The 25022-nt window shown below is 39.6% G+C and overlaps 1 protein-coding gene across 9 annotated transcripts in view; it reads right to left on the bottom strand.

Moving 5' to 3' along the window:
- The window catches only part of ARHGAP26 (Rho GTPase activating protein 26), a 204690-nt gene that overhangs the window by 14047 nt on the left and 165621 nt on the right, over nucleotides 1-25022 (bottom strand). For 3 of the 9 annotated variants that reach the window (XM_077924490.1, XM_077924488.1, XM_077924489.1), the window contains exon 21: nucleotides 707-754. The exons of 5 other annotated variants lie outside the window; for them this stretch is intronic. In XM_077924490.1, the coding sequence (XP_077780616.1) occupies nucleotides 707-754 (48 nt within the window). Of the gene's footprint in view, nucleotides 1-706; nucleotides 755-7907; nucleotides 12347-25022 lie in introns of those variants that run through there. One more of the 9 variants, XM_077924493.1, reaches the window with a different exon arrangement.

The following is a 25022-nucleotide window of genomic DNA, read 5'->3' on the forward strand; positions in this document are numbered from 1 at the left end:
GGACACCAAAACCTGCATATATATATATATATATATATATATATATATATATATATATATATATGAGACAAAGTATACTGAATGGTCTTCTATTACTGAAGCTGCATAAACAGCTTTTTTTCAGTCAGTCTATTTGGATGAAGATTCTCCTTACTTAGAGTTGAATGTAACTATGAAACTGGTCTTGCTTTTCTGGCCAGAATTACTCATGGGTGTGGTTTACTTGCAAAGACGAAAAAAGTAACACAAAATGGAAGGAACTGTATATGCCTCATTCTGAAATTAATTGCAGAAATTCTCAAAGAGAATAGGTGTTAAACGGTGCCCAACATGGGGAAATGGAGAGCTGTCTAACACCAAGTCAGATCATTAGCCCACCGAGAACAGCATGGAGTGTCAGAAGCTTTCCAGCGTTTCTTCACAGCAGTTTTCTCCAGCCTGACCTGGCAATGCTGGGGATTAGACCTGCATGCGAAGCCTGTGCTCTACCAATGCATGTGGCTTGCCCTTCTCCTGGTGCATGGAGAAGTGAATATGAATAAGAAAAATATATTTACTCCTTAGGCTAGTGGCCTTCCAACATACAAAGAAATGTTTTGTTGCTTCTTGAAAATATGTTTGCTTTATTGACAGTAAATCAGGCACCAACGTAATATCTTGAGTTCTTTAGTTATCAGTATTATTTAAGCTCTTTGATTTTACTCACATAATGTGGGATTGGTTTACAGCACATACTGGTAGAGTGATTAAGCTCCTACAAGGAAGAGAACACAGTATTTTCTTTCACTGTTAGAACTGAAGACAGAGATTGTGCACTGTACTGAATTCAGATAATTTTACAGTGTTGCTACATACTTGTGGTTTATAATCCTAGAGCTCTAACGGGGGGGGGGGGGATTTGGGAAAGGAGGCAAAAAAAGCATGCTGTTGTGCTGTTGAAGATCTACCAAATAATCTGACCTGGGCAATTAGAAACCTATTTTACCAAACTTGGGGAAGCTAGCACACCAAATCACTGGTTGACACATACACTTCCCCAACCTAGAGCCCTCTCATCAGCTCCAGGCAGTGATCATGGTATCAGTTCATAGGTATTTGAGCTGGAAGGTCTTTTTCCACAAAATGGTTTGTGCATTTTCCATATGGATATTCAAGTGCAGCAGGAATGGGAATCTGTGGCCCTATAAGTGCCATTGGCCTACAACTCTCATCATCCTCAGGCAGCATGGCTGTTTGTTAGAGAAAATTGAGTACTTAGTCCCAATCCCTGGAGGGCACAAAGTTGGTGAAGGCTGGTCGAAAACCTAAGTTTCACTACAGGTTTGCAAGGAAGATATGTGCCATAGTGTGAAGATGGAGGAAGTGTTTTCCCCTCTCAAATGCCACAAAGGCATTAGATCAGAGTTAACCTTCTAGTTGTTCTAGCTGGCTGTGTTGAGAAAGCTACCAGGAAGTTAAGTTTATGAGAAGTCAGCACTGCAATGCACATATTAAAGCAATAATTTAAGGTGCACTTCCAGTTGATTATTGTCACCAGCTGATAATAAATTTAAGCAAGTTTATTTAAAAAAACACAAATGGCTCAAACAGAAATTTACAAATATTGCACATCCCTGTTAACAGAGGCCAGAAACTGCAGTCTTTTGCTTATCACAGCTTTTGGTTTGGCCTGTATTCAAATACATCGCTGTGAAAGCAGTATGTAAATATGCACAGAAAGCTTAGCTATTTAATTCTGAATAATGTTTAACTGACAAAATTCTTATCTCAGGAAAATATACAGTTACTTAGAAACATGTTATGGTTAAAGGATATAATTAAGATCTTTCCCCCCCTTTTTCAAACCCTTGGATTTTTCTACTGTACAGAATCATTATTACGTTGAGGGAATAATGCAACTTTCTGTATACATAGAGCACACCCACACATTCACACATTACCATTCAGCCAACTTTCCTTCTGTACATGAAGATCAGCCACCAAACCAACGCTGGAATTCTCATTTAGTCACAGCAAGGGCTGCTTCTTACTATATGGTAACTAAAATTGCATCCAGATGCTAAGCAGGACACGTGTACCAGATTTCTAAGAAAATGAGTCTCCAACGTATCTCCACATCACCACAAACACTCACTAGGTGTGCCAGTTGATGACAAGCCATTCACTGAGAACCAAATCTGGATGGGAAGCCTAATCCTTAGGAAGATAGTTGCAGATATGTCTAGGTCAAGCCTACTTACCTTCACTGCATGTTGGCTTTTTGACTGTTAAAATGTGCCTCAATACCCAACTATTTTACATTTTTTCATTGCTGTTTTCTTTTTTCAGTGCAATTTCCCTCCTCTTGTTTTGTCCTCACAGGCATCGGCCTCATTTGTGACAAGCTGCCATTTAATCGTAGTGGCTATGATGACCTTAATGGTGTGATCACTTCAGGAGTGCTTGTAAACACAATCCAAGGGGATCCAACTGAATTGAATGGCAGTGTGGGCAAATGAGTCTAATGACTGCACAAACAAAAAAGAAACAAAATGGTTATCGAGCATGGAGCACAAAATGCTAGAAAACAAATACTAGATATGCTGGTGACTTTTTCAGTAATGTGTGGCTACATCCAAATCAGATGTACTGTCTCTTAAGCAAATGTATGATTTAATTTATACCATGCCCCACCTCCCCAAAAAGCCCAGTAATTATAAACATTAAAAGATATAATTCAGTACAGCCCCAGATTCATCCATGTGGTCTCCCAAAGGTGGCTGCAAAGTTTATTTACTTGCACTGGAAACCCATTCCCCCCAAATTTGGTAACACTTGGGAGTAAATTTCAAAGACAGATTTCCCAAGAGCTTCAAATGAAGCCAGAATTTTGTCCATAGTTTTCTACAAAATACTTGCAATGTAAGTAATGGCATTGCTTCACTCCCAACTGCCCAGGCATCATTTTGCTTGCATTTCTTAAGAACTGGAAGCCAATGTGTTGCCATTGTTCCCAATTTTACATCAGATTCATGTGTTCTACATTGGAGTCCAAAAAAAGAAAAGACAAGAAAACCCACAGTGGGTCGTGAATAAGGAGCTGGTGGCTTCATTCCAATTTTCTTGTGGGAAAATATCCCCATCATAAGAATCAACATCATAATTTGGCACAAAGACAACATTCTTGACCAGATTAGAACAGTTTTTAATGGAGGTCAGTTGTTGTGAGTTTTGTTTTTGTTTTTTGGGCTGCAACTGTCTGGGTTTATTCTAGGCAGCCTTAATATTCATTTTTATAAAAATATAATGTAGACAAAAGGAAGTGGGGGGGATAACCACTGCACTGAATTTTCACAAACACTTAATATGAAGGGGTGGCAAAAATATTTCCGCAAAAGTCTACCTCTTTTGTTTCTTACAGAAAGTCTTCACAGTCCCAATATACTGCTGCTGTGGTTTGAACAAGTAAGTTAACCACAACCAGAAAGATTTAGCGATATGACAACAATACAAAAGGAAAACAAAGCTAACGCAGAGTGAGGGCCATCCCTAGTCCAAATACATCTTCCTCATTCTGAATTAGCTTTGCTCACAGTTGCGTAAGGAAAAAGCCAAATCTAGTTGCTAAAGGAATACACACAGCAGAAGCTAAATGGACCGCAGGACTTTCTCTCTAAATTGGCACCGCAGCACCACCACCTGAACACCAAGCATCAGGGAGAAAAGTCTCTGTGTTTGAGTGTGTGCATGGGGGCGGAGGGGAAGCATGGCCTTGTTGTCAACAGCTTCTGCCTCAGTGGTTTTGTTCAGCTGCAGATTATATTTTAACATGGAACTTTTATTGCATTTTTATGCTTGATTTTTACCGATAAATTTTTTTGATGTTCAAAAGGATATTGTTTCATTGCTAATTGTACTGCTTTAAATGTGGATCTTGACTGAATTTTGCAGATTTGATTTTCATTTGCAATGTTTTGATATTTTATAATGCTGTGTTTATGACGCCTTAAGATCTGCTGCAGTCTGCATAGAGGTATTTCCAAAAAAATAAATCGGTATAGAAATTATATCTAAAAATAACTGTGGTTTATGGAATGGGGAGTCTTTGTGGCCTACAGATAAGGCTTTGAAGATGAGGCCATTTAAGCTTAGTCATAGTTAAAACCAAGTAGAGCTCATTTATTTCTAAACTGTTGCCTCACAGAACAATATACAACTGTAGCAGTGTATATTTATGAGAAGTGAGCAAAGTGGAAAAAAATAACAATTCCCTCCAACAAAATGAGACATTGACTCCTGCCCAGGATCCTTTGCTTTGTGATGTGTATGTATGAGACAGTCATAATTAGCAGCAGGTTAGAGACACATCTACATAGCAAGTTTGCCCATGCTTCACGTTGTGTATTGAGCTGCTTAACTACAAGGACAGGGTTTCACAAATCCTCTTGCCAGGGCGCCCGCTATTTGTAAACTGCAGGGAACACAGGGCTACTGGTTTTATGATTAGCAGATCAATGCATGAGAATCACACTGCTTCTGCTTCCTGCAAAAGGGAAATGAAACAAGATCTTCTCCCCCGAGTTCTCTCACGTACATAGAGTGTTTGAGAGAAGGTCAGGAGGGTGGGTGGGGCTGCAGAGGACACACAAAGCTATACAAGTGTCTGGAGAGGAAGAACCCTCTCCTACGGCAAGTCCTCTGCACATGATGCCAGATAACTCAGGGAAGGAATCGAGTCTTTTGCAGTGCTTTTTAATATATGTTGCCCTGACCATTAAAAAAAGAAGTGCTATAATGTGAAAGAATGACGCCAAAGTGTGAGAGAATGAATGCCATGCCAGCAATGTTCCTTAGTCTCCATGAGCTGTAGGATGATTGTAGAATGGGCATCCCCATCTGCATTATAGTTAGGTGGAGTGGACCACCCTTGGCTAGAACACCAGCACCCAAATAGCTTGTGGGAGGAACTGTGTCCTTGATCCCACCAAAAGAAAACAGGTGGGCACATACACTTTGGGGAAGTTATGAGTCACAGATTCACTGCACTGATAAGGTCGTTGTCTTGCAATACTAAGGCACATTCTCATCCGTGAATAAGAATAAGCAACATTACTTAAAAATGCAAAGTCTGCAACCTCTTTACTTTGAAGAATGAACCAACCTATGTGTGTTCTTCCTAGAAGTACACGTAATCCTGTAGAAACATGATGTGTAAACAAGTCCTCAGGAATTCATGTGCAAGTTAACTCTTTCAGATTATGACTATGTCTACCTCAGCTTTGATCTGCCGCTGATTTGGAAATGGCAAAGAGTGCAAGTCTGCACTGCATGCCTCTGGTTTTGTGTCACCGTTTGTGCTTCAACATTGTCACTGAAAAAGCACAAGGGCTTGCTGTGACTGGTCTGGGTGATTCCTGGCTATTGTCCTGTATTCTATTCCTTTCCTTTTTCATATGTACCAATGTACCAATGCATCTGTGACCCCATTCGCCTGAATACTTTGCTAATTTCATATTCCAGGAGAAATGAAAGTCAGCACGTTTACTAGGGTAGGTCTGGATACACAGGTGCAGTTATTAAAATATAGTACTTAATTGTTTTTAGGTTTGTTTTTTATATATAGAAAACAAACCTGATTGTGCAATTTATGAGAAGTAGAGAACATATATATAAACAGATAACTCTGTTTTCTGGGACAGTGACTGACCAAAGTCAAATTAGATTAACTGTTGACAGTGTTGAAGCATATTGAGTGAATATACAAACAGAACCCTTTGAGAGTGGAAATTCTCATTATGTTCAGGAATAATCTTTTTACTTAGTAACATAAGAAGAACCCTGCTGGATCAGACAAAGGGCCCATGTAGCACAACATCCTGTTTTCCCCACAGTGGCTCAACCAGACGCCTCCAGGGAAGCCACAACAAGCAAGATGTGACGGCAAATAGCCCTAATCCAAATGGTTCACTTCTCCAGCATCTGGTATAAGTACAAAGCTCTTCCATTAAAAAACAACCTTACTTTAGTGAATTTGAATTGTCACCAGAATCAAAGTCAGAGAAATACACTTCAGGAGTGTTTCTATAAAGAATATTTCCTTTGGCTATTATCTTGCTTAAAAAACAACAACCAACATACTGGGGGGAAATGGATGTCATATTAAAATTTGTTGATTAGATTCTGATTTTTAAAATTGTTTTAAAAAGACACACACACACCCTCCAATAGCCATTGGCTTACTTGAACTTACGCTGAACACTTTAAAAAGTCCAAAGTAAATAAGAGACCTGCACATTCTGTGCAGTCCTGGACATGAGTAACTGCATAGTTGTTTTAATCTCAGTGTATCCTATGGGCCACATCATCCTTTCCCACAAGATACCAAAGGTAGAGAGCACGTAAGGCATGCACACACAGCTATGGAAGCCTATTTCTGCCCTCTAATGGAAAGAACGTGACATTTATCAAATGAGAGCGCAATGGCCTTCCTGCTTCTACCTTAATTTCACTTTGAAGATGAAGTTCTCTCTTCCCTGGACAGGAAAGATATTGCGGGAGGGGGCTATCTGCACTGAGGCCTACACAACATACAACAACAACAACAGGGAGGGGCTGCCACAAAGGCAGAAATGGGTACATTACTGGGAGAGGTGCCTTTGAAGACAGGCGGCCTCCTCCTGATGACAGTTGCAAGACAAGTTAAAGTGACAAATTCGTTGGCTCTAGAATGTCCTGGAGGAAAAAAATACCTGCTAGCCCAGTTTAGAGTCTTAACCTATATTATTACCTCAAAGGGCAGATAAGGCCAGTTGGGAACTCCCAAGCTTAGTGTATAAACCTAACCATGCTAAGGATTACGGGCAGCAAGTGAGGCTTTTCAGCTGTTTTTCATTACCACCTTGATCCAGAGAATACCCGTACTCATGTAAGGTAGGCAATCAGATTTTAAGAAGCACAATGAATGTAGTTCTCTCTGTGATGATTTAACCAAGCAAACTGGTCAGGAATAAGGATAAGAACATATACATTTCCCTTGGATTTTCACATATATTATCTCAGTCACCTTTAAAGAGCCCTGTAAAGTAGGACAAGCATTATGCACATGGAGCTGTTCCAGCACTTCAGTGACTGGAGAAGCTCATGCTTGCCAGGAACTCCCTCTCTATGCTAGTCCATTTACAGAGGTTTAGTGTGGGATCTCGTAGGAGTCCTATTAAAGTTGACGGTTTGAAGTTTTGGCAAACAGCACAATCTTATCTGGTGGACAATACTATGTTACACATGTGCTGTACAGGATTTATGAGACAACGTGTGACAGATGCATTTGCAACAACAGAACTATACATTTCACAATTTTTAAAGCAAAGCACTACCTTCTGAAGTTAATCAGATACTTAATTATATGAAAGTCTAGACTGGTAAAGTTATTGTGTACTGTGTGTACTTTTACAAGAATGGGTGGCTATAGGTGGGAACTGATTGAGAGGCAATTTAGGACAGTGGATGTGCTTGGTAAGGTAGCTATCTATGGGACCAGTCCTCTTTTCCCTTTAATTCCTGAGCAGGGGCACTTATGTGGTAAAATTCTCCTTACCATTTGGCAGGCTAATATGGATTATAAATTTGCAATATACAATCTAGTGAACTGCTGCTTAGCCATCTTCTCAAAATAAATGTGATATATATATATAATTACTGCTCTCTGAGCTGTCTTGATAAACATGATAGTAGGGTGTGTTGATTTCTTCAACTTCCGAAAATGAGGGGGCGTTAAAAAGTTGTAACATGACTTGGAAATTTTGGTTAAATGACTATAATATAGTGTGATATATTATTTTTCCTTCTTAACCTTAACAATGCAATGCTGTATTTATACCATCCATTCTGTATCCTATTATGTGAAAGGAAACTGACCAGTTAAGCATGGCTTTAAGATATATTTTTATTAAACACTGTTTATTTGGAATAAATACTCTTCCAACCATAGAAGTGACAAAAGCACATTGCTCACATTTAGACAATGGTGTATAGATTTACTTTACCTACATAAAAAGAAAGAAAAAGGAATATACAGCATCTGGAGTCCAGTCCCCTTTTCCTATCTGTTGTTGCAGGAGATACTTCTTATGTGAAGCAGAGTGGGAAGACAGATATGAAAGATTACTTTTGACACAAAGATGCCAAAAGCAGGAAACAAAAAAACCCAGCTAAAATTAGATTTGTTGAGTTAGGACATTAATCTCTCACAAATGGCAAACACTGTGAAGAGGGAATACTATGAGTCAGCAGCCCAAAATATCCCACGGCTTTAGAACAGGCTCATGTACATCTCAGGCTATGGTTCCCGAGCAAACAAGTCAGAGATGATTTCCAGAGGAGTAAAGCCGTGTTAGTCTGTTGCAGCAAAAAACAACAAAATTTTCACATGGCACCTTAAAGACTAACAAATTTATTAGAGGATAGGCTTTCACGAACTATAAAAATCCACTTCATCAGATGCATGAAGTGCTACCCTGAGTTACAGGTGTGTATATATACATATAGTGATGGGGACTGTAAACAGTGCGGTGAGAAGGAAAGGAAATGCAGAAAGTTCAGGTGGTAACACAAGTAACCCACAGCTGTACAAGTCAATGGCAAAATAGTAAAGCAAAACTGCTGGTGTTTGGAATTAACATGAAATAGGGAAGCATGTATTTTTATCTTATGAACTGTCCTGAGATCTGATGAAGGGTATAATAATAATAATAATAATAATAATAATAATAATAATAGAAAAAGAAGAAGAAGAAGAAGAAGAAGAAGAAGAAGAAGAAGAAGAAGAAGAAGAAGAAGAAGAAGAAGAAAAAAACCTTAAAGGTGATGGTGGAACAGGACTGATCTATACTTAAGGAGGAGGGCCTGCTTTTGGCCTAAATGTTAAGAACCCATTCAGAATAACCTAATTTGTCTTTCAGGATTTAGGCTGCCCAGTTGCAAATCTGTCTTTGACGGATAGTAAAAACTTTTTTTTATAAAAATACAGGCTAGCTTTTAATCAGTAACCTGCTATTTTCAAGTTTTAGTTATGTTGTCTCATATGAATATTTTGTTAATAATGTCTTATTTTTTCATTTTCATGATGTGTTATTTTATTATTGTAAGCCACTTCAGTTATTATTTTAATAGAGTGCAACATAAAGAGTAAATAACAATGAAATGAAGTAAATAAAGTGACAAAATGGTACAGAGACAACAAATGTAGCGTCACAGGTGATTTCTATTTCTTCTGTTAGACAGGAAAGTCCTGTGCTCCTTATCAGAGACAGAAGAGGAAGGCAGGAAGAGTTTCATCCTTGGGTAACTTTTCCTCTGAATCAAACAAAATTGCCCTCCCCATTCTCAGGATGCCCTTCTGACACCAACTGGGAAATGAAAGCAGCAAGAGCATCTCCCACAGCAACAGCTATTAAGACAATGAAAAACTGGCAAAGTATTCTGTGCATTCATGCTGAGCCAGAAGAAGCTACATTACAAACTTGCCAGGGACATAATTGCTAAAAAGCACAAAATGCTGTCCTAAATGTTTGTGAGGAAACACAGCCTCTGTGGAACACAGATTCAAGTACTGTATGCTGCTTATTAAGAACTTTTGCAGTTATTTTATGGAGGATATATTTTGTAAGTTTTCTGCACCATTATGGGGGCATATACAGATCCATACTCAGAAATGGAGGGGTTTCAAAGGCTACATTGTTGTTGATTTCTAAGTCTATGCTGTGCCTAGAGAGGAGGGTTCTTTACCAGCACATCATATACACACAAATTCACATTTTTTACAAAGGAAAAAGATGGCAAAATATGTCTGTACATACAAAATGCAGTGTCAAGGTTGATTACTTCCTGGAGGGAGTGCTGTTCTATACACTCATCAAGAACAAAAAAGCAAAAAAGGGATGATTAAAAACTGATTAAAAAGGAGGGCTCCTACGGGGTCCTTTGAAGAAGTGGCATAACTTTATTTGGAGAGATAGCCTCCTATGATTCAGGTATTATACTTACTATATTTGTATAATCTGCCTAATAACTTCTGTTATCTGGGTGGCTCACATAAATAAAAGAATATAACATTAATATAGAAAATCATTAAAAATGCAGCAGAGGAAAAAATCCTCACTGAAGAAAAGATTAAGGGCTGTATCCGGTGGTGGCCTCACCAGCAGAAAGCACCTGTTTCTGTGGGATCTGGCATTCTTCAACAACAACACGCCCTACACACACACTGTAGCTGTTCACACCATACTTCATAATTCTCCAGAGGATTCCCTAACCCTTGAGAGCAACCTTTGGGTAGAGTTGGGGGGATGGGACGCAACAACAAAACCTGAGTTTCTCACACTGCACAAAGCCACCAACTAAACCACTCATAAACATCAGTATCATGAAGAAGGGACTGAATGGCAAGGTGACTTTGTTCAATATACCACATGTGAACAAAAAAAGGTGTCTTATGGCAGGCTTCACTGTTGGTCCATCCATTTATTTAAGCAGATTTCTATCTCAGCCGTCTGTTGTAATCAAATATTCAGAGCAATCCATTACTGTCTGCTCCAGTAGCTCTTCAATATTTTAGGCGATGATATTTTCCAAGATTGTTCTTCAAGATTCTCTTAACTGAAATTGAACCTGGGGTCCTCTGCATGCAAAGCATATGGTCTATCCCTGAGCTGTGAGCCCTTCCAATTTTTAAATTATTTTAACAATGCATTCAACGGACATACATACCATGCTGTATCCAGCTAAGTTCTACTCAGAACAGACCCACTGAAATAAATGGACCCAAGTTAGTCATGTCCATTAATATTAATGGATGCACTCAGAGTATGACTAACATTGGGATACAACCCACAATCATCAATGTGCATAACTTTATTGTTAAACTAGTAAAATGTTAAGAAAAAACAACCCAACCCTACAAACAGCTACTTTGTTGCCCATAGATGTCTTTGTAGTTTACAAAAGTTGTGAAAGGTTTCATGAAAATAAATGGAAGCACTCAAGAGTACAGTGGTACCTCGCAAGACGAATGCCTCGCAAGACAAAAAACTCGCTAGACGAAAGGGTTTTTTGTTTTTTGAGCTGCTTCGCAAGACGATTTTCCCTATGGGCTTGCTTCGCAAGACGGAAACGTCTTGCAAGTTTGTTTCCTTTTTCTTAACACCGTTAATACAGTTGTGACTTGACTTCGAGGAGCAACTCATAGAACGCGGTGTGGTAGCCTTTTTTGAGGTTTTTAAAGACTTTGGTGATTTTTGAAGCTTTTCCAAAACTTTCCCGACACCATGCTTTGCAAGACGAAAAAAATCGCAAGACGACAAAACTCGCAGAACGAATTAATTTCGTCTTGCGAGGCACCACTGTAAGTGCCTTGAGAATTATGGCCATAGTAATCTTAACTAGCTGCTTTCATGTGCTGGCCAGAAGCTAACATTAATACCCCAGCAATGTGCGGACACCTTGAAAACAAGATTGGCACAACCTTCTGTCAGAAGGGTTTACCAGTGATTGTTCCAGTATTTTCACTGGAGTTTTTTTGTGTGTGTGTAAACCAGATCAAGTTTTGGAAGGGAGAACAAAAAACAGAACTACACATTTGTCTTCATGAACTACACATTTGTCTTCATATTATCTATCCTCCCCACCTCTTCCTTTAGTTCTGGGACTCAGTGCACCAGTTCTATGTTACTGGTGCTTCTGTATGCCTGCACCTTAGCCAAGAGCCCACCTTCCTGAGTGTTAGCTGTGCAACTGATAAATGTTTGTATCTTCTTTCCCATATTCTCGACTCCTTCACTCAAAATTACACATTCAATGCTTGGAAAAAGAAAAAGAGGCAAAAATGTAGGTCTACCTAGCAATATAATGAACAAGTTTAGTAATTAAATCCTTAAAATATATTAACAGCCAACCAAATCACAAAATCTATCAAGGTGTATATAACAAATGTGGATAGGTAACTGGGAAGCAAACAAAATCACTGATAAGAGAGATGCTATTTCACCTTTTGATTGCCCTTGCACCCCCACCCCATCATCAACTTGGAATCAGAGCATGTATTTATAATAAAAATGCTGCCTCTTCCATCTACTTTTGAGATGAAGGGGGATAGAATGTAGAAAAATAAAATAAACGATTCTTCAAAATGTAAAGTGTGCTAATTTGCATGTGTGTTTTCTGGGTATGGTACTCTCATGGACATAGTATAACTCCCAGTCAGTCCACTTCAAAAGCAGTTGATCAACATCGCTTGTCAACGCTGCCACCTTCCACAGATGTTTGGCTTGAAGTAGGCACATCTTCAAAGGCTTCTGTTGGATCAGGGGGGATTCTAAATATGAGAACATGGGTGAAAAAAAATAGAGCATAACCAGAAAAAAAGACAAGCAACCTGCTAGAATTCTTAGGCTATTGATAATTTCACAGCTTAGCACTCCTTTGACAACTCTGTCTGCACATCAGCTTCCTCACGACCATAATGCTGCCAAATGGAAAGGCTCAAGGGCATGTTAATTGATGGTTGGGATCCATTACAATGGCAAAAAGGATCAGAGAGATTATATTACCTCCATCTGGTGGTAAAGTGGTGGTGCTATAGCTACAGCTAATTTATGAAGTTAATTAAGCAGAGGGATCTCCTTTCAGAATGAGACAGGATGTCTTTATGACTTAAGGGTTCTATTTTTCTCTCTGGATCATTAGGAAAAATCTACAATTAATGCAGAAATCTGAGCCAATTGAATGACAAGGCATCTTGACAAAGCCAATAGGAGGAGGTTAAGACAAACAAATCCCCGTGATTGTGGCGACTGCTTCAGGTATATTTATTCACTAATGAATATGCATGAAGTACACTTAGGGGTCCCTTTACCTTTACCTTTTTACACTTATGATAAATATCAAAAGAGAATGAAGAGCCCTCTAGGTTTGTCAGATTAAAAAAAAAACACAACTGTATCCAAAATCCCTGATATTGCTGACTCTGGGCCATAGAACATCTCCAAAATCCACATCAGTTCAAACTATAACATTTCTTATGTAGCCTATTAGACTATCTGGAAAATTATTGTAAACACATTGAAAAGTTATTGGGATATAAAACTGAGAAAGTGAAAATATAGGGGGGGGGGGAATTAGATTATGTAATGGAAAAGAAAATATTGAAATGAACCATGGGGAATGAGAAGGGAAGCCGAAACCAAATGTGTGTTTTACATTTGGATTATTGTTAATTGCTTCAATTGTAAAAATGAAATTTGTTTTAAAAAAGTAAATGAGACATTTTCAAGGGTGCAATCTGATTAAAGCATGAAGAAAAAATAAATGAGTGGAAGAGTTAAGACAGTAGACTAAGCTGAGAGATGAGGCCGAGGCCACCTGTGAATAAAACATCATAGTAGCCAATACAAGGCCTTAAAACGAAGGCCTAAATAGAGTTTTAGAAGAATCAGCATGAATATTTTGTGTGTGTATGAGAGAGAGAGTGTGTGTGTGTGGGGGGGGTGATTTAAGGATAATGCCCAAGTTTGTAAAAAAATTGTTAAAGAGAAGAGGAAAGTGAATCATTTGAGGAAAACACAATACATTCTGCTTCTGCATATTAAATCTGAGATAATGATTTGATATTCAGGTAAATATAGCAGTAAGAAAGATACACAGTGGCTTATCAGTGCAACAGCGATGTTGCAATCCAGAACAAGAAACCAAAGGAAGCAAGTAAAGACCAAAGAGGAGGGAGCCAATAAATGAAACCAGGTTGGATTGGGGGACAGGCAGGACTAGAAGAGGAAACCTGAGAAGAAAAGCCATTGGCAGAAACTATAAACCAAGATGGGAAACTTATGGCCCTCCATATGTTGTTGGACTGCTTTCACATAAGCCCTGGCCAGTCTGATCAATAATCAGGAACAATGGGAGCTGTAGTTCTGCAACATCTAGAGGGAGTTACATTGGCTGACTGTCTTAGCTATTCCTGGGACTTCTTGACAATTCTTATTCTATCGCATAAGGCCGCTGTTGCACCTGGGGCGTGTGTTGATGTTTTAATCCTGTCAAAAGTGAGAACTTCCCCTTACTGGATTGCAAACATCTTGACAGCTTGTTACATGAACATTTGGACAATTTGTGAACATTTGGTGTCTTCACACCAACTCAGTCAATTGTCACACAGACTCCACTGAACAATAAAATATCAAATGTGTAGATTTCAAACCTTGTGGTATCTGTCACCTTGCAGTTGGTAAATTAAAAACAAAACAAAATTGAAATCTGAGACTGGACATGCTATAAATATGGAATAAATATTCCATATAATAAATATGGAAGCCCTGGCCAGTCCTGCCTGTCTCTCTCACACACAGTGAATTCTGTTGCTATGGAGCTCAAAGTTGTAAACACTCCATTAAAAGTTTTCCTTCAGAAAAATAATATCTAAACTAAAGCCACTGGGTCTTCTTGCAAATCCAAAGCATGAAGATACCACTTATTTTGAGGAGATGAAGGCATGCGGCTGCTGTATTTGGCAGCAGCCACACAATTCCCATAACGCTGAGCTCTGGACTTGGAGTAAGACATGTAGAAAAATGAATAGTCTGAACAGTGAATCTCTGTGGATTTTAGAGAAAAGTTCTATGACTCAGAATTTTTCACTAAGAGAATATTCTGTTCTAAATTCCCACGTGTCAAATGTTACCCCCCCCCCAAAATCCCAAACCTGTGCCCCAAATAAAAACAAACTCAGAATGCTTCTCACTGAAATGTTAGGATTCAGTTTGGGGTTTATAACATGGAGAAGAGATATTGAAAGGCAAGCGCAACCATGGAATTAAGAAGAGCAAAAGCTTTCCAAAGCCTGCATGGCAAGTTAACAAGAACAAGAAAGGCCTACGCAACAGGACAACATATGCACAATATTTTTTGCATTAAAAGCAGAAATAGCCACAGAAAGTAGCCACAACACGTTTACATTCTTTTTTCAGATACTGAATAGGATTCCCTTTTGACCAAGCAGGCTAAAATACTTGCAGTCTCCTCAAATTATGGATTGTAATTTTCCTCTTATGTGTACCCAAACAAGCCTGTTTCACTGATCTTGTGGTTTAGAATGATTGTTCTCCATTGTCAGTTCACGGCAGAATAAAGATCTTCAGGGATTATGAGGAATTCTGAAAACAGAGCCAAATGTTTGCAGAAGCCCTAACTGACATACCTCTCACTAGATATTTCTTGGACATTTAGAAATCATTTATGTATGCAGCAGCTGGTAAGTACAGAGGTCTGGATAGAAGAGGTAACACGCGATTCAAAAATTCATACAATAAAGTATATAGCAGAGAACTGGCATCTAAGTTTCAAGACACACTTTGTGATACTGAACAATATGTGATGCTCTTTTTCTACAGATGAAATTATTTTGATTTTCTGGTAAGCAGCAAGTGAAAAACAAGAAAATCAGTTGTGACTCTTGCCTGCCACCACTTTACCCTTTTCTCCCTATACTATATTTGCACTAGTCTGTCACTCTGCTGTTTTCATTGGCTATTTTCCAACATTATTAAGGCAGGGGCAACGAAAGGAAAGTCAGGAAGAAAAAAGTGGGGACTCGTGTCTGCACTAAATGACTTGGAAGAGTTAAGAGAAGGCCTGGGCGGGGGGAGGATTTCTCTGTGTGTAACAGTTTTAGTCCTTTGGTGATACAGGGGAAGAGAAAGGAGGAATTGGTAAAGAAGCAGGTGGCATTGGACAGGGGTAAAGATGACATTTGGAGGAATGAGGAGGAATATGTAAGGTAGTGAGGAAAGTAAATGTGTGTGTGTGAGTGAGTTTTATGGCTCTGGAGACTGGGGAAAATAAAGCTGGGGGGGGGGAGAAGGAATTGGGATGGGGTGGATGTAGGTAGATGGGGCTTAAGGGTGCATTAGGAGAAATGAATATGTCAGTGTCCCTCCTTTCTTGCTGTACTCAAACTTCTGCCTCTTCCATTCTTTATTTGGCTCATGAGAGAGAGATAAAGGATGCAGAGCCATTAAATATTCCACAGTACCTTTACACAATACATTCCACTCTTGGTACCATGTGATGTCTTCAACAACAAGTTGAACATAACCTTATTTAATTTAGTGACTTTAGTGGGTTGGTAAGATAAAGGGGGGCTAGTAGTTGCATGTGGTGGGTGGGAAGGTGAAGCTCTAGGGGGTTAACATGAGGAAGTGGGGATGTTGATGAGAAGAAAGCAGGAGGGCAAATCTCCCCTAGTAACGAATACAACTGTGCTGTATGCAGTACCATTCCTGAGAATCCAACCTGAATAAAGGTAGTAATAGAAACAGATGTAAGACTTCTGCCAGACCTCAAATCCTCAAAACAAGAAGAGGCAAATGTGAGGATTTGATGGAGGACAGTGCTAGTAGACTATATTCTTGACCTAAAAAGCAAGAGAACCAAGGGGCTTAATTCCCTTCAATTCAGTGTGAGACACAAGATATAAGACACCCACAAGAGACATTTAATTTATGAAAAAAATGAGTCGTGAGTGTCTGAAAACCACATCAAAGGGGGGGTGGGAGAAATCAATGCTTGACCATCAACCCAGATGTTCTAGGTATAAAAAAAGACACTAAAACTATTATGAACAGTATTACACACTTAGGGATGCATTTTGAGAAAGAAGAAAGTCACACGCTAAGTTCTTACAATAACCACTTTTACACATCGATCCATGATTAATGTCCTCTCTAGTTCAATTTCTATAGCAAAAAACTGAACCCTCATTATCCTTTCTAAGAGCTTCTTTCATTGCTGCAAGAGTACAGTATTGCACATGAACTGCAAAATATTAAAATGAAATTGAGGACACATGACCTCACAACACAAAAGCTGTGTTCTTTCAACAGTTTCCATTAAAAAGGGTCATTAATGTTTCATCTTGGTATACAGATTTGTTCCCCTACCTCTCATTTGAGCAAGTGAATGGACAGAAAATACTTCTCAGCTTGATTCATAATAGATCAAAGCTGGATAAAATAGGAAATAAAAGTCAACTTTCAGTATCCAGCAGACACATGCTGTATTTTAATCTTTGGTAAACAGTATATATTTGAAAAGTCACACTATATTTTGTGTCTTCCTAAAATGAAAAACCAGGTACAGAAAAAATGAAGGTATACACAGAGTCAAAGAAGGTTGTTTAACCCCTTAGCAGGGACTAATATGACAAATCACAGCTCACTTCAGAGTTTCTCAACAATGAGATTACTCTTATCTAAACCAAAATCTGACAATTCATGCTCCCATTTGTCACATTACGTGATTTGTCACTATAGGGTTTGTAATTTGCTATGAATTAATATGATTAAGGACCATGCATACAGCTATAACTCAGACTTAGGATTCTGCTGGCTGTGAGATGTGTATGATTCAACTACATTTCTGTTTCTGAATTCAGAGTTACAATTCTAGATTTCCAATCATTTGTGATATTGGTAACAGGACACCAGCCATTTGCTAAGCCATGCTGGGTGCAAAAACTATGACTACATCATTCAGTACACATCAAAACAACAACAAATCCATCCCAAGGTGGGATGGGGGACACAATATTAAGATGTAGTGAATCAATTTCCTATACAAACAATCTATCTGTAGTGAATCAAGTTCAGTAGCTGTCACTGACATTCACTGGAAGGTCAAGAAAGAGGACAACTAGGAAGGGGCAGATCTACTATGAAACTAATGAAGCTTAAGCTTCAGGGCCCCTAATCCCAGAGGGGACCAGAAGCAACTTTAGTCCACATTGTGGTTTTTTGTGGGGGGCTTTAAATGGGTCACATGACACAAATTGATTAATTTTTTTCTGTCTATATTTCAACAATCCCAAAGCTTGAGAACCAATAGCACAGCTGTTGTAAAGGTTGTTGTAAACAACCCCACTGAAGAAGAAAACAGTGATTACCCAGACCACATTGCTGGTTGCAAAGGGGTCCCCATAACAGTTCAATCTTCAGGGCTACAAAAATGTTTGGAGGGAAGGACCAGCTTACCTGTTACCACTCATTCTACCAAGCATATTTCTGCAACCAGCCACTTGCAGTATTCATATGTTCTTCTAGCACAAAATAGTTACTGAAATCATTTATTTTATTTACTCTTGGTTTATCTTAGTGGCTTTCCCCCCAAGGAATAGATGGATTGTAACCTAAGCAAATAAAAGCCTTTAACTTGTGATTATCAATTTATTTGTGTTTTTTTTAAAAATTAATTTACCTGTGCAAATCCAGTAAGCAGAAAAGTTTGCATTTTGAAGTGGCTTTTATTACTATTTAGATCTGGTACAAAAACAGCACTTTTTAATTGAGAACAACTTGGGTGAGGGTCCTCCCAAATAAGAGGTAAAAATGAAAATACAAGGCACTGGTAATTTACAAAAACTGTTAACTCAACCTTCTGCATGGCATGAACTTAATTTACACCGATATATTTCAGACTGGTCTTTGCAATCTATAGATATTCCCAAAACAACAAAATTGGCAGTTGCATTAGATGTGTTAAAGCAGAGCGTTATGATATTACACGAAGAAGCTGTGTTATGATCTATAGCAATCGACCCTTGAAACTGCTATCAAGTTATATGGAGGAAAACACATCTCTAATCGGTAGCAATGTTTCACTACAAAGCAAGCTTAAGACTATTCTGCATGCTAGGGCAATATATCCAAAGCAAGTCAGGTCATCCAAAAAGCTCTGTGAAAATGCAGTTCACAGCACAGGGAACAGTGCATCGGTTCCACAGTATCTCAGCATCTCAGATTAATCTGGCAGGTAGACAAAGTGAGGGGCTGATGAGCTCTATGTTTGTCATTACACTACAAGCCTACACACAACCTCCAGGAATATCCGTTGTCTACAGTAACTGACGCTGCTGAAAATAGAAAGCTATTGATCGCTTAACAAACTGTAGATGTGCTTGGGCAATTACCAAGAACCTTCGAGCCTGCATGTTAGAGCATACTTACATATTACTTTGGGCCAGGGTTAAGGGTTTCGTTCAAGAGAGTAACCTAAAATTGTATAGCTTTCCCCCCCCCCCATGCTTTTTAACATCTACATGAAGCTGCTGGGAGAGATAATCAGGGGGTTTGGACTGGGTGTCCATCAATATGCAGATGATACCCAGCTCTACCTCTCTTTCAAATCAGAACCAATGAAGGCGGTGAAGGTCCTGTGTGAGTGCCTGGAGGCGGTTGGGGGATGGATGGCGGCTAATGGATTGAGGTTGAAACCTGACAAGACAGAAGTACTGTTTTTGGGGGACAGGGGGCGGGCTGGTGTGGAGGACTCCCTGATCCTGAATGGGGTAACTGTGCCCCTGAAGGACCAGGTGCGCAGCCTGGGAGTCATTTTGGACCCACAGCTGTCCATGGAGGCGCAGGTTAATTCTGTATCCAGGGCAGCTGTTTACCAGCTCCATCTGGTATGCAGGCTGAGACCCTACCCGCCTGCAGGCTGTCTCGCCAGAGTGGTGCATGCTCTAGTTATCTCCCGCTTGGACTACTGCAATGCGCTCTATGTGGGGCTACCTTTGAAGGTGACCCGGAAACTATAACTAATCCAGAATGCGGCAGCTAGACTGGTGTCTGGGGGCCGCTGCCAAGACCACATAACACTGGTCTTCAAAGACCTACATTGGCTCCCAGTACATTTCCGAGCACAATTCATAGTGTTGGTGTTGACCTTTAAAGCCCTAAACGGCCTCGGCCCAGTATACCTGAAGGAGCGTCTCCACTCCCATTGTTCTGCCCAGATGCTGAGGTCCAGCGCTGAGGGTCTTCTGGCGGTTTCCTCATTGTGAGAAGCAAAGCTACAGGGAACCAGGCAGAGGGCCTTCTCGGTAGTGGTGTCCGCCCTGTGGAATGCCCTCCCATCATATGTCAAAGAGATAAACAACTACCTGACATTCAGAAGACATCTGAAGGCAGCCCTGTTCAGGGAAGTTTTTAATGTGTGACATCTTAGTGTATTTTTGGTCTTTGTTGGAAGCTACCCCAGATGGGCGGGGTACAAATAATAAATTATTATTATTATTATTATTATTATTATTATTATTATTATTATTATTATTATTATTATAGCTGGACATCACCTCAGAAATCCTCTGCAGGATTTATTGTTCCACCTGAATAAGTGCTCTGTGAAGTGTAAAAGCTTACACACTCTCAAATACGAAATTAGCAACATGCAATCTCTCACTTCTAATGTATGACATTGTGCTCAAGGGCTGTTTTCTTAAAAAAGAGACAATGTGTTGACACAAATACTTGATGCGGGGAATGCTCAACCACTAAGCCGAATTTGTGAACGGGCCCAACAGGAAACTAGGAGCAGCTTAATATTTCTTTGTAGACTAAATATACCTTAAGGAACTGTCTGGAATCCCAAGACTGCACTCCCATAGTTGAGGGAAATTCAACAAGGACTTGTTCTAATTATATAAAGGAGGCTAAAGCAACTACTGGGCACATAACCAGGAGACCAGAATCACAGGGAAGCTGCCTCTCAAAAGGAAAACTGTAAAGTTGAGAATGCTTTTATTTCAAACCCTCAACATCCTACTTAGGAAACAGAAACGTCTCATGCACATTGTCCCATTCCCAGCCCAGATACTTGGGCTAGCCAAAGGTATCCTTACTCCCACCCAAGAACTAGCAAAAAAGAAGTTGATATTGGAAATAGCCCCCTTGGAAACAGCAAAAACCAAGTCTTTTATCTAAAGTAGATCTTAGTAACTGTTCGGTGTACACACCACTGAATGCATACATAGTTTTTTAATGCTCTGCTGATACACACACCACCTCTTGACCTACTTTCGTTATGACTGGATGCTGATAATGGCCAGACATGATGCTACCAAATTATACATTCACATACGAGCACTAATAAAATGCTTCTACTTACCAAAAGATGCACCTATCCTTTCCTATATAATATTTTCAAATTGTTTCCTCCCCACTTCCTTGTTCTTTGTTAAAAACAATCAAGCTTTATTCTCTTAGATTTCTGCAATGGTTCATTGTAATGTTTGCAATGTGTGCTATAGAAAGTCAGAAGATTTTACGAGCCTCCTTCTCTAGTACACCCAAGAAGTGCATCTTAGAGTTCCAATACATCATACAACTGAGTTTTACCATCATGAAAGAAATTTCTAGCCCCTAATAAAACGCTGCAACTTCCCTTCAAATAAGAATTGCTTCACTGGGTGTAGGGAACTTTGCCCCAGATGTTGCTGAACTACCATTCCTGTCACACCACCCTAGCCTGGGTTTTAAGAAGATAAGCTTGCTGCAGTCAAAACTTCTTTAAAAATTCATTTTTTAAAGTGATTTTCAAAAAGTTAGCCACTATTTGAATAAAATTATGATCCTATACTGAACTACATTCACTTAAAATTAGTCATGAAGTATAGGCTAGCGTTAAACTATGTCCAGAAATGTTAGTTAATGTCTCCATCTTGAAAGGAACTTCAAGTGTTTTTTGGTGGCAACAAAAACAACTAAGTAAAACAACATTTCAAAACACACACACACACACACACACACACACACACACACACACACACACACTTCTTCCCAAGGCTGATTATAGGTCAACATTAGTTTGACTATAACTCCTCCTGAGCAATACTGACAAGTATCTGACAGCAGGCAAATCCTGTTGAATTAAAGAGCAGCTTCTGCCCAGACCTTTTCTGTATAAAACCAAACCCCAAGCCTAATAAATAAAATGCATTCACATAATAATCCAATCGGTTGCTAGACAGGAAATATCTTTGCCCTTTAGCAAAATCACTTCTGAGAACTTCCTGACTTGCAATTGTCTTTGTAGACAGGCAAAGCAAAAAAATCTGAAAACTTTCCTGTAAGAAAAAAGCCAGTGATTACAAAAATAAGTAGGAACAAATATAATATAAAATGCAGCAGATAAGTGCAGTTCTGAAGCAAACTTATCAGAAAGTTTATATTTCATATTTTATTTAAGTTGCCTGATCTTATGATGCGGCAAAGAATGTTTGTAAACTTTATAGTCAAAAGCAGCATGAATAACTTCTTGCAATATATGTGTGCAGAGAATATGTTATTTATGTAGAACAGAAAGTGCAAAATACCACTTTTCATCCTATATACAGCACATTTGTGCCAAGGTAGATTTTAAATTCATTTTACAGACACAAGAAAAGCATAAAATGCCTTTAGTGGAGAGTGCATTTGCAGACCCCCTGGTATTATTGTGTTATAGCCATGGGTCCACAGATGCAGCTGCCAACACACATCACCACACACTACTCTCCATTTCTGGCAATTGCATCTGCCCTGGTTTCCCAGCTTAAAGTTCTTTGCAAACTTCATTGAACTAGGAGGGACTGGAGACTTTTACAGTGTCAAATTTGAGAAACCAACTTTGCTCCCGTCATATCCCCAGGAATGCACAGGAAGACTCAAACGGCTTCTGCCTTCTTCTAAACCAAGAGCGAAGTGAGAGACTGTCTCTGCCCTTCCCTTAAATTATCTGCACACACTAGTGATATGGGATAAGGGGGGAGAGAGAATCTATTGTATATTGAGCCAAATCAATGTTTGTATTCCCTTGTTTATAACCTGTACATTGTTAGAAACAACATTTAAGGAACAGGAAACTGGATATTTAATCTTAATGGTTAAAAATATATATATTTAAAATACAAAGGTTCTAAACCCTTATTTTACAGTGGTACCTCGGGTTACAGATGCTTCAGGTTACAGACTCCGCTAACGCAGAAATAGTACCTCAGGTTAAGAACTTTGCTTCAGGATGAGAACAGAAATCGCACAGTGGCGGCGCGGCGGCAGCGGCAGCAGGAGGCCCCATTAGCTAAAGTGGTACCTCAGGTTAAGAACAGTTTTAGGTTAAGAACAGACCTCCAGAAGTTCTTAACCCGAGGTACCACTGTATTTAGAATTCACTCAAATTATTTCCTAAGAGAACATTTTCCTCCCTTAGCACACTTTACAGAGTGGATGAAATGAAACATCAACAGCATTAACAGCTTAGGCAGATATACCTTAATAGTCTAGCTGTCAATACTATTAGTCTACCATAATAGCCCACAGCAGTCAACCCTTCCCTCCTTCCATGGAGAGAAATTTCACTTCAATGATCCTGAATCTTTCCAATTACAGTGGTACCTCTGGATGTGAATGGGATCCGTTCCGGAGCCCCGTTCGCATCCTGAAGAGAACGCAACCCACATCTGTGGGTCACAATTCGCCGCTTCTGCGCATGACATCATTTTGAGTGTCTGTAACGCATTCCGTCACTTCTGGGTCGCAGCGCAGCACAACTCGAAAACGCTCAGCCTGAAGCAACTTTAACCCGAGGCATGACTGTAGTGGGGGACACGGGTGGCGCTGTGGGTTAAACCACAGAGCCTAGGACTTGCCGATCAGAAGGTCGGCGGTTCGAATCCCCGCAATGGGGTGAGCTCCCATTGCTCGGTCCCTGCTCTTGCCCACCTAGCAGTTCGAAAGCACGTCAAAGTGCAAGTAGATAAATAGGTACTGCTCCGGCAGGAAGGTAAACGGCGCTTCTGTGCACTGCTCTGGTTCGCCAGAATCAGCTTAGTCATGCTGGCCACATGACCTGGAAGCTGCACGCCGGCTCCCTCAGCCAATAAAGCGAGATGAGCTCCGCAACCCCAGAGTCGGTCACGACTGGACCTAATGGTCAGGGGTACCTTTACCTTCACCTTTTTATGACTGTAGTGGCAAATCTGTAAATGATTTCTGCTTGCACTACTTAGGCCTGACCTGGTGATAACAAAATAAATTATGCGATGAATGAACTGCAGCCCAGGACAGAGGAAGATGTGGCAAGGGAACACCTATCTACTTTAAGTGAATTCAAATCTCCAGGGCCTGATTTTTTATTTATTGAATTTATATACCACCCTATACCCAGAGGTCTCAGTGCGGTTCACAGAAAAGACCACATAAAGTTGGTAAAAAATACTTCTAACCACTGGGCATCCAGAAGCAGTGCTGGAGCAAGGAATGCTCCTAAGCTCCAAAACTACAAAGCTGACCTGACCCCATTTCAGAGACACAAATCACCCACACATTTGATAAGCACATGCTGCATTCACCCACAAAACAAAGCAATTGACTCTTAAGGACACCTTGTTCTAATCTATTCAAAAACACCCTGCTCTCTTTATCACATCTCAATGGTAAGCTGCTGCAAAAATGGGATCAACTGGCATTGTACAATGAAGAACAAAATTCAGAAGGTGGTGGCTATAATTCTGCTGTTAGATTTCAGAAGCTGATAATGAATCTATTCTAATTTAAAGGACAAATAAAAATTGACAGCCCAACACCCTTCAATGGCAAGCTCTAAAAATAGCAGTGATCATGAAAATAAATCAGAGAGCAGATTGAAAATGACAAGTAGTGGCTGAAAGCAATAATGTTTTATGGGTGATTTTTGTACTTTAACATTTAACTGATTCCCAGAGTATGTTATTATTGGGCAGCATATAAGCCTGATTGACAGTGAAATGAATGAAGCAAGTATCCAACAAAGGAGCCAAGCCTTTTTTGATTTGTAATTGAGAGTGCTTGCTTCTTTCTCAAGTCACAATTCAAAAAGTAGTGCCAGCAGACTTTTAGCTGGTGCACACAAAATGCCAAAATGACAGAAGTTAGTTTTTTAAAAAAGTTCGAATAAAGCTTGTTTCCCTTCATCCCGTTAAAAAAATAACCCAACATCCCCACTCTAGAAACTCTACTTGGGTGCTTCAAAAATGAGCGGAAACTGTGTTTATGGCAGCCGTCAATTTCAGTGTTTTGCCAGCACTCATTTATTCTGATGATTTTTTACTATAAAGTAGGAACTGTGGTAGGAAAACATCTGCTTTCCTACAAAGAAACCAGAATTCAAAGCAGAATGTAAGGCGAAAGATGTGCTCAGATATTTTATCA

The sequence above is a fragment of the Podarcis muralis genome, chromosome 2 (assembly GCF_964188315.1).
Source record: "Podarcis muralis chromosome 2, rPodMur119.hap1.1, whole genome shotgun sequence".
Lineage (NCBI taxonomy): Eukaryota > Metazoa > Chordata > Lepidosauria > Squamata > Lacertidae > Podarcis > Podarcis muralis.